The sequence below is a fragment of the Euphorbia lathyris genome, chromosome 3, assembly GCF_963576675.1.
Source record: "Euphorbia lathyris chromosome 3, ddEupLath1.1, whole genome shotgun sequence".
Taxonomy (NCBI): domain Eukaryota; kingdom Viridiplantae; phylum Streptophyta; class Magnoliopsida; order Malpighiales; family Euphorbiaceae; genus Euphorbia; species Euphorbia lathyris.
Window position 1 is genome coordinate 27385387 of NC_088912.1, and position 11318 is coordinate 27396704.

At 37.4% G+C, this 11318-nt stretch overlaps 1 protein-coding gene across 3 annotated transcripts; it reads right to left on the bottom strand.

Moving 5' to 3' along the window:
• Nucleotides 1-608: 608 nt before the first annotated feature.
• LOC136222005 (ATPase family AAA domain-containing protein At1g05910) lies at nt 609-10784 on the bottom strand. 3 transcript variants are annotated; one of them, XM_066009481.1, is made up of 11 exons: nt 10475-10784; nt 8830-9115; nt 7902-8003; nt 5865-7718; nt 5591-5779; nt 4912-5054; nt 4191-4433; nt 3464-3650; nt 2290-2355; nt 1962-2211; nt 609-1307 (listed from the first exon to the last, which is right to left on the bottom strand). In XM_066009481.1, exons 2-11 carry the CDS (start codon nt 9058-9060, stop codon nt 907-909), a joined length of 3666 nt encoding a protein of 1221 aa, XP_065865553.1. In that variant the 5' UTR covers nt 9061-9115; nt 10475-10784; the 3' UTR covers nt 609-906. The 3 variants fall into 3 exon arrangements, with proteins under 3 accessions (XP_065865553.1, XP_065865555.1, XP_065865552.1); XM_066009483.1 differs by having other exon boundaries at nt 609-1295; nt 5865-7721; XM_066009480.1 differs by having other exon boundaries at nt 5865-7721.
• Nucleotides 10785-11318: the final 534 nt, after the last annotated feature.

Genomic DNA, 11318 nt, shown 5'->3' on the forward strand with positions numbered 1-11318 from the left:
AGAAAATAGCTTTTCAGGGCAATTTGGGTAACAATCACAAATGCAAGAAAGATTCAATAACCAGAGGTGTTCAAGGCCTGACTTGGTTCTTGGTGTTAAACCTCACATTGATAAAACAGGAATTACAATTCTCTTACAAGACAAACAAGGAAGAAATGTTATTTTTTATTTTTATTCTTGTTTTGAGGTTTATTCGTAACAATTAGATAATTATGGAATTAATTAATTTATAAAATAAAAATAACTCTTTATCCGAACTGATCCAAACCACATGGTTAATGTCTATACTTTTACCTTTTTAATTGATTATTATTTTTTTTTATTAAAAAATGGATCAATTACACTTATGGTAGACCACAATGTTAGAATAAGTTTTACACTTTTTAACATCGGTGACCACTAAATGCCTCAAAACGACCGTTGACGGCCTCAAAATAAAAAAATTGAAAAGTTAAATGATATTGTAAGGTACTTTAATTCTTAAAATGAATAAAAATTTTCATTTTAAGATCATTTAAGTATTGTTTGATTAGAAGATGGATTAAAACTAACTATATTAAATCTGTATTCACATCATGATAATATCTGTAACGATTACATTTTTTAAGTTCCACAAATTTATGTTTATTATCTGTAAAAGTAGCAACATAAATAGCACCTTAGAAACTTTCAAAATGATAGGGACGGAACTTATTGGAGAGATTTTGATGAATTACTAGAACTGTGTGTGTATCATATGCATCCCTAATTGGTTACTTTTTTTCACTACATTATAATGGATGGGGGATCGATCTTTCACTCTATTTTTCTATTGCATTGGAAACAAAAAATCCCGAATTTACATCAACTAGCTGCAAGATTTTTCTTTTTCTTTTTTCTCTTTATAAAGGAAAAAAGGTTTCAAGTTCAGAAATTTGACTCAACCTCGGCAAATTTCAGCAAAACCTTCAAAATTGAGGACTTGGGGTCATCCTTACCTGCTCTGTCCTTGGCCTTGAAAACATCCTTCATTATTCGCGTATACAGCCTCTCAAGCTGCGGAATGCCATAATTTTCTGTACGCTCCACAAGCAAACGCTTTACATGCTCGGCTTGGCTGGAAATTTCAGCATCCAACATGCATGTATCCTGTGATGTGCTCCCTTCTGTATTAGCACAAGCTTCTCCACTGGTTTCAGTCCTATTGCCTTCACCGGATAAGGTCTCTTGCGTTTCGTGGTTCATGTCGTTTACCCCTCCCTCTTCTTCTGATGATGCTTTTGCCGATTGTATTTCCTGATGCCGTGATTTCTCTTCTGTAGTTGACACTGATATTCATCAATTCAGATATCACATACTGTGTCCAAAAATGTACAGCCCAGTTTGTTCAAATTCTAAGATAAAGTCCACAGGCAGTCAATATTCAACCTAAATACCGTGTTTAGGAAGCCAAGGAAAATGAGGCAAACAAGGAAGATCGAGGTACAGTTCCCCATATAATAATAGACAAATTTGAGGGTTCCACATCCCATTTTCCTAAGGGTATCAAAACGGGTTATCTTTGTCATAATCATGTGATGTGATCTATATACCCAAGGGATTGTGCAGGAGGGTGTCTCTATAAATTGTGTTGTCATGTCAAAAAAAGACTTCAAATACTAGGCAATCATGTGATGTGATCTATATACCCAAGGGATTGTGCAGGAGGGTGTCTGTATAAATTGTGTTGTCATGTCAAAAAAAGACTTCAAATACTAGGCAATGTCACAACAAAGGAACCTAAATACCCCCTCCCATCTAGATTTTCTGGACAAGTTGACAGCGGATTTCGGAATATGTCAGTCTTCTAGACCAAAAATCTAGAATGCTAGGCCTACAGGATCATACTAATTTTTCAGATGCAAAAAATGTGTCCTTTTCATATTACTGGGAAATTAAACAGTAAAATAACAAAATAATACCAAGATGGCGAAAGACAATACCTCCATGCGCAACATCAGTGCTTTTCTTTTGCCTTCGCAAAGCCTCATAACTTTGATCCTTATTAACCTCTGGTTGGACATTACGCAGCCGTGCACTTGCTCTAGTGACAGTTCCCAGCTGCACAACTGGGGTTGACGGGAAGATAGAACTGTCTAAATCATCTGGCACATTAACTGGACCCCCTTGTTCAGCAATCTTGTCACAGTATGCAACAAGCGCAGGGTCCATCTGTGACAGCATTCCGTACACCTATATAAATGTGCACTACTGTTAGACCCCTATGCAAAGAGGATGCAAGGTGAAAAATCAAAAGAATAAGTAACCTACTGCATCTCGAAGTTCAAAAGCTCTACTAACGATCCTAGCTCCATTGTAATCATCTCCATTAAACACCTGAATTTGAGGGAAAATGTGTCAACTTGGAAGATATGTACAAAAAAACATTGAAGTAAACAGTATATTCTTTAAAATTGAACCCCATATCCTTGAATGAATTAAGTTGAGCTTTAATGTAAGCAATAACTTGTTCAAATCTGTTACTTATATCGAAGGATACGGAAGCAGGTCTTTGACAATAGTTCAGGCAAAGCATTTATACAATTACACATTTGGTTGTACATAAACAGCTGCAAAGCTAGGAAAAAAAAAGGCTAGCTACATCATCATATGCCAGCATCCTTATTTGAAAAAATTGATAAGTGAACATATTATATTACAAAGGAGATGTATCCCTAATAAAAGCAGTAAAAGTGATAGGACAAACACGGGTAATATGCTTGAAAGTGGCAATGTTCTCTTTACCACACCATAGCAAGACAATGCATCCCTGAGGAATGTATTATCTCGCCAGTAAACCAGATGTTTTCTCAGGGTTTCTAAAATCAGAGACAAAACAGGAGAGTACGACTCAGTTTTGCTATTGGCTTTACATTGTATAAACTCGGGCTGGCATAAAAAAATCTTAATCTTGTTTCTACAAGTCAAGAGGAAGAGAGGGACAGCCATGACTAGATTCACTTGGGCAATCAAGTAACATAACTTTCCTTCTAAACCTGGCACAACATCATGGCGAAAATTAACCGTTCATGGCCTAAGAGCACTATTTTGCTAGTTATGGTATTTAGTCACCATACATGAAATCATCTCCTAGCAGAAAAAACTAAAATTATAATTATAAGTAAAACTAATTACAGTTGTGAAATCATCTTCCACAACAAAAAACCCAAGATACTAGGCTTTAATGCCAAATCAACATAAAATAACCATGAAAAAAGTTGTACTGATGAATTGCAATTATAGTTTACACATAAGGTAATCATTAACTCGTCATAAGATAACATGTATCAGATACTGGCAAGAAAACAAATGATATACATATTGAACTTTTGTATAATTTATTTGTATGTAACCCTCTCCTAGCTCATATATGGAAATACAATATCCCCTAGCTTTCCTCAATCACAAGTTTAGTTAGAACCAAAAATCATACTAAGAAACATACCTTCGCATTGGTCACGATGAGATCAAAGTCTTGCAGGAATGCTGAACATGTAATGTACTGACCAGAGTCAACACGCTGCAGCAGAGTAGCCACATCCATAGGGTTCTGAATTACTGAGCGATAATTTGGTGCATCCTCATCTGTGACAGGATAATGGAAGGCACTAAATCGTTTGTCATACAATGTCCTGCAATAGAGAAAGTAAACTAATCTTAATTCCAACGTACAATGATTTGCAAGCAATATCATCAGGTAATCCAAGGAAAAAGTAACAAAGAGACATCATGTTTTTTAATGCATAAGCAATATCACCAGTGTCTTATTTTCTTGGCAAGGCATGCAGAATGCACAAACATTAAATTTCGTATATTACCTATGTCTTGTATGGTTTTATATTTCGAAAACATTAATTTCATCTAATCCCATTTTCCCCAAGTTTTAACCATCCTTTGGCATACCTTCAGAATTAGAGACCGCACATAACATTAGGATAAGAAAAGGAAATAAAAAAAAAATATTGAAAACCAACATATCCAGATTTATTTATTTCTGTTAGAATTGAGTATTATGATTCTTAAAACTTCATTGACGCAAATAAAGGCAACACGCCATTTAGCATGCCAGGAAAGAAGAGACAATTTCATGACAAACCACTCTGGCAACATAGGTCTAGAAAAGATTAAATTAATAGTTATAGCAGAGAACAGAATTATTGAAAGGTCCTTACCTATTGCAAACATCTCTGAGGCACATCCTCATTCGACGAAGGGCGTGCTGCTCTGCTTCTATCCTAGCTTTTACCTCTGAGGCCTTTGGGCCACTTGCCACTTTAGGCACCTTCGGAAGTTCAGGAAGGGTCGATTCTTGAGATTTGTTGCTCATTCCCTCCAAGAAGACTGATAAGGCAGCTTCAATTAAACGTTCAAAACACAAAGATCTGTCTTCAGTTGATGGTAAGCCCACTTGATAGCTGAAAATGGAAAGACATTCTGTGACAATAATGTTCAATTTATGAAAATTCACTAAGCTATCAACATGTACAGGATATTAAGTTTCCAATAGAAAATTAATTTCACTAGAATTTTGTATCCTAGGATCTTATCCAAAAGCCTCGAGAATTGAAGTCTCAGCTGGTTCACATCTCCACTTCAAGATTTTTGGAACACAGTCAGCTTAGAAAACCCAGGTAGGTGCAATGGCCATTTTATTTGGAGTAGATAACAAGGATAATAGTTAATGACTCTTGCCAAAGACTCCCCAAACAAGCACAATAACAGAAGAAAAAATGTATAGTTCCATGAGTTTTAATGCACAAGACTATAATTCAATTAAAGATGCTAGGTGTTTGAGTGCAATTAGAAACGGGATTAGCATCAACTAAAATAGACAAATTAAACAGAACTGCTATATATCAAAATGAAAAGTTGCTTCCAAAATAGAGGACATACACTGAGCGTTGAGGAAATACTAGAAATGGCTGGTCTTCATTCTCATCAGGTGGATGCGAAGAAGTTCCAAGCAACAATATAGGCAAATCAGATGGAAGTTCTTCTAACAAAGTCAAAAGAACGGCCCTGAGCTGCTCATGTGCCTGAAATATTACGATACCCAGATAACATAAGTGCCAGAGGGTTCATTCATGTTAACTATATGAGGTCATTAATACATCAATAAAAATAACAAAAAAAAAAAAAATCAAGCAATGTAGGTTGATTGATTCAGATCAGCACATAAAGTAAAGTGGGCATAAAAAAATATAGTTAATAGTTACTATAAAGAAAGGGCGGCCCGGTCGCATTACGCGTCCCCGCTGAGCGAGGGTCCGGGGAGGGGTCCCACCACAAGGGTGTATTGGGGGCAAGCCTTCCCTTGCCAATTTAATTGGCAAGAGGCCGCTCCTAAGACTCGAACCCGTGACCTCTGGTCACACGACAACAACGTTTTACCGTTGCGCCAAGGCTCGCCCTCTATATATAAAGAAAAATAAAGTCAGGCAAAAATACAGTCACAGCCTATTCCTTCAACATGCATAATCACAGTCTAGACTTCATGCATCAATCAAAATTGTACTCAAAATAAAGTTTAAGCTCTTTATGCAATCAACAAAGGAAAAAGGTATCAACGTACATTCTCCCACCAAAGACCGAATTGAGATATATAAAGGATTGAAGGTGTTGTTCTTCTTGCTTCACCAAATATATGCACCAAGGCTTCCTCTGGTGTCTTTGCACTAGGGTCTGAAAGGAGAGATGGAAGACCAAGAGAATGAACAGGAAATTTCTCCAATTCATGTAAGATTGCAGGCCCAAGATGATCCTGTTAAACTATATCAGTAAGTATATTCAGTTTGAGGTTTCCATAAACACAGATTTGCTAAAATAAAATAAGTTCAAGAAATTACCAGCCCAGAACCTTCACCTCCACATAGCAGAAGACGTGGCCTGTACACAAGAGGAATTGCAGACCCGTAGGAAAGCATGGAAACCTTGGTAAACTCTGATGACATTCCAAGGGGGGAGAAAATATCAGAGATGCAATTCATGGCTATCTGCAGATGTCTTTGCAGACATGGTGCAACTACTAAAGACAATGGCCTAGAGTGCACGACAGCACCCCTGTGAGCAGCAGGGGTAATCGTGGACATGGCATCAATAAAATGATATTTTTCAACCTTGACTGTGTCCACGTCAATGAGGAACTTATCATCGCTTGTGTAAACTTGAGGATATTTCTCACGGAAAGCACGGATGGCTGCTTCAGTGCATAGAGCCTTCAAATCAGCACCACAATATCCAACACAACTGGCTGCAAGTTCCAATTTTAGTTCTTTAGAAGGAGGATGTTTCCACTTCCGAGTATGTATATCTAGTATCTCAGCTCGTGCTTCACAACCAGGCAAAGGAAAGTTGAACTCACGATCAAACCGACCAGGACGACGCAATGCTCCATCAATAGCATCAACTCTGTTGGTTGCTCCAATCAAAACTACTTGTCCTCTGGAATCTAGACCATCCATCAATGCAAGCAAAGTCGAAACAATAGAATTGTGAATTTGCTCTTGTTTGCTAGATCTCACAGGAGCAAGTCCATCAATTTCATCAAAGAAGATAATGGATGGCTGGTTCCTCTGTGCCTCTTCAAAGAGAAGTTTCAGTTGCCTTTCAGCTTCACCTACCCATTTGCTAAGTACATCAGCACCCTTGCGCATGTAAAAACTAACCTTCTGACCAGCTTTTGAAGCAGCACATGCCAATGCTCTAGCTATCAATGTCTTCCCAGTGCCAGGAGGACCACATAACAAAACCCCCCTTGGAGGGGTAATGTGGTAGCTGGCAAAAAACTCTGGATATAATAATGGAAAGAAAACCATCTCCTTCAAAGCATCAATATATCCTGAAAGGCCACCTATTTCATCAAAACTTACACTATCATCAACTTGTAATGGTTGGATATCTGCTCCGCCTTTGGAGCTTGGCCCAGCAGTTTGGATCCCAGAGGTCAATGTAGCAACAGTATCACCCTGATGACCCCAGCCAGATGCAGCAACATTTAGCCCCCATGTTGAGGATCCATGCATGTCTAGTCCTCCAAAGAGCCAAGGTGGACCAGATCGGCTACCTCCTCGAGCCCAAGGAATAGCAGGACCTTGGTCCAGTTCATCCACAAGAAGAGAATCATCAGAATCTTCGGCTCTTGGCATTCGATGTCGCTTGTGAACTCGTGATCCACCCTTCCTTACATCCCTATTACCCCTTGTCCCAATTCCTTGATGCAATACCCTTCGTGGAGATCGAGGTCTTTGCTTACCTTCTTGCATAGAAAATCTACGGACATCGGCTCTATTACGGAGATCATATCTTCTTCTTCCCTCCTGTTCTTCATCTTCACCTTCGTCATCATCACCATCTTCCTCTCCTTCATCCTCATCCTCATCCTCGCCCTCACCCTCACCCTCACCATCACCATCACCCTCATCTTCAGCATCATCATCATTTTGATCATCATCTGCATCATTATCATCAATCTCATTCCCGTTTTCAGTCTCATCTTCGACTATCTTCTCATCAGAAGTATTCTTCCCATTACCAGACTCCAATTTCAACTGTCCTCTTGCCACCGTTTTTGAACGACGGGGCCGTAATCCTTCACGTCTAGGCAAGGACCTAGTCTCTACAGTATTTTTACGCTTTGGAGATGACAACTCATCCTGACTCATGTTATTATCAATCCGATTCCTAAGGGTCCGAAAGGTTGGCTTCTGAAAATAAAATTACTCAAAATTTCACACAAACTAATAAAATAATAATAATAAAAGAATAAAAATAGATTTCACACCAATTTGTTATAATAATTCAGGCTTAAACCCATCAAAGGAAAGAGAAAAATAAAATAACTGATCACTAGAAACCATTTTTCTTGCAAGAGTAGAGTTACTCACCATCAAGTCTTCATCTTCTGATCCTGAACTGTCAGTGAAACCCTCAAGATTTACAGATAACCTCCTCTTTCTGGTTGAGCGTCGAAGATTGGTTGCTACTTTCTGACAAAATGAATAGTAACATGTATCATAATTCATAAGTTAGGAAGACAAAGTAATTTTTGAATTAATTTGGCATCAAAAGGAAATGGATATGAGCAAAAATGTCCTCAATTGTATGTTCAGGAAACATAAATATTTAGATTCTTGAAGCTCACACCATAAAAGAAATGCTGGTCCACGAATAAATGATCTATTCATCAATTCAGTATGTTAATACGCCACTCGTGATTTTTCTTTGTATATATTTTTATCTCTTTAAAGGAGAATTTGGTGGTTCTGTGCTGCTAGATTAACCTTTGAAGCTTTAAATCAAATCCTATTTCACCTTGAACATCGGGATTAAAAATACAATATACTTAAATTCAATCCCAAACTAAAATTTTCCGAATGGCACATCCTTTACAATGCAAGGGTACATAACATAAAGAACAGCTAATAATTGATAATAGTAAGAAACATATTACAAGGTGCCTGAAATAATAATAAGAATCTTGTACAGGTCTTCAAAAGATGGGTTCAGATAATGATCAGAGCTTACCCTACATCTTTGGCACAACATATATGCTTGAAATGCAAGCTTTTACAGAAGAATGCATATTTGTTGCACAAAATACTTGCCACCAGTAAAGCATTCAAATGTTAGAAAGCATGCACTGCAAAAGTTGCAGTAACCATAAATATTGACCTAAATTGGCTGAAAGAAGCCATTTGACAATCACTTGAGTTTAAGCACCCATTTGACAATCACTTGAGTTTAAGCACCAAAGTTCAAAAAAAAAAATAATAATAATAAAGGAAATACAGAGAAAGAAAGAAAGGGACTTACATTATTACTTGGGTTCCGAACTGATCCATCAGGAGACAAAATCTTTGCAATTCGAGAAGCAGTAGTCCTCGCCCTAAGTTTAGTGCTTTTCTTGGGGCGACGGATAGTTGAGCGGATAGTTGGAGAGTAATATACGAATGTACGCAGTTTTGGTCTTCTCCTGAGCCTATCACTCGTTCGAACTGGCCTATGAACAGACCCATCTCCTTCACCAGAACGTTTTGGATACATATGCAAACACTAACCCCCAGCACTTATAACCCCTTATGCAACTTGTGATGCCAAACTTCAAATTCACAAACACAATGAACTCAAGTTTCAGCTTCAAAGCGAGAGAAATAAACATCTCTAGAACACTTCAAATTTGAAACACTAGATTAAGCCCAAATTGGGATCAGTGAGACAAAACAAACAATAGTTTCACCATTTTGTTTCTTTCCCTTTCACGTTGATTTCTGAACCATTTGGTGGAATAAGAAGAAACTTTTAGAACAAAAAAAAAGGAAACTAGTACATAAAGGATTTACTTGATATCACTAGGTAATTTCATCCAAGAAAGAGTTCAATAACCAATTAGAGAAATTATAAAAATTTAAAATTATATGGCAGAAAACAAAGCATTTGCAAGAAACATTTAGAAGTTAGAACTCAGAATGAAGTTTCTCACTGATCTTGCCAAAGCCTTTAAAAGAACCAGAAGCAAGAGGCATGGCAAAACCCATATTTTTTACCACTGTACTTCAATTTGGTTTCAGTTAGCACATGTACTTGTAATTTTCGGATAAGCGACTTAACTGACAAATCCGTTAGGCATATCACACAATTTTTGTTAATTAGCTCAATAGAAATTAAGAGAATCACATTTGGAGTAGATTATGATCTATCAGTTAATGGAGAATGAAAGTTATGTTCGACAGTTTTGTTAGTCAGGGGCTAATTTATCCGAAATTACAAGTACAATGACCTAACTAAGGCCAAAACAAAGTACAAAGAAAATTACAAAAATCGTGATAATGGTTTGTACAACTCCCTTGATGATTTTATTAGCTTAGTATCTTTCATCACTTAATTATAATATTAATATTCAACTAATTGAAAAGAATGCAGCATTTCAAGAGAGTTTCACATGCATAGGAATGTAAAGATACTAAGCTAATAAGGTTATAGCATCCACCCTGACTAATTCCAAACAAGGGAGAGATTCATACCAACTGTAGAGCGACAGAAGTGGACAAAAAAACAATTTGTAAAGAAAGGAGGCAAAACTGACAAAATAACTTAAAATGAAGCAACCAAATAGGAAAAAAGGGAGCCATCAAGCAAATGCAATGATATATTTGTGTAAAACATGGAACAGAGAGTCAGCATTAATAGAAATTACGGCTTATGCATATACATATCAAAAATCCCCACTATCAAGCACGAATGAACACTTGAGTGCAAATGAATATATGCACAAAATTTCAATTTCAGACATATTATTAAATTGACAGGAGCGGACTAAGAATCTAGCAACTATGGCGTAGTTCCGCTAAAAATCAAACACCATGCAGGTTCACAGAAATCAGGGTTTTGCATATGGACCGAGACTCGAAGTATCTGGCATTTCGTTACAGATATTAAAGGGGTTTCGCTTGATATTTACCGTTTCCGCCACTGTGAACCGCTATCTCCGCCGTATCGTCACAGTATCACTTGTAACGGCACAGCCATTGCAGGTCATCTCCTTTGATTTGTCACCGCCAATCTGGTATCACAAGGAGGAGGAGGAGGAGGAGGAGGAGGAGGAGAACGGAGTAGGAAGAAAAGAGAGGGAGAGAGAGAAGGCAGAGATGCTGTTGATGACGCACCTGAACACGGCAGTGGTGGGATTCTGATCTCCGGAGTTTTTAAAGGGAGAAGGGGATTGTTGGAGAGAAACGTATTTTGCTGTTTTTTAATTCGTTTTTTATTTATTTTTTGTTTCATTTTTCTTTCCTTTTTTTTCTAAAAGCAGCGTTGTGAAACCCTAACCTTTAGTAGATAGGGTTGGTTTTGGAAGGAATTTTCACTTGCTGTTAATACCAAACTTGGACTTTTCTTTCGTTATTCTTTTTTGGCCTAATACACAAATAACCCCTGAATTTGTCTAAATGTTGCAACTGTCCCCTCCAACTTTCAATTGTAACAACTTATCCCTCAAACTTGTCCAATTGTAACAACTTACCCCTTAAACTTGTCCAATTGTAAAACACAACCCCAAATTGCTGACATGGACTGCAATTGAAGAAAGACGTAAAATACAAAATCTGCAACGTCGTGGAGTATGATAATCAGATCTTTGACGTGATACGAATACGGGAAATTTTTTTTTACAGTTGCTTCAAATACTGGGTAAAAAATTCCCAATTTAGGGTTATGTTTTACAATTGGACAAGTTTAAGGGGTAAGTTGTTACAATTGAAAGTTGAGGGGGGCAGTTGCAACATTTGGACAAGTTCAGGGGGTTA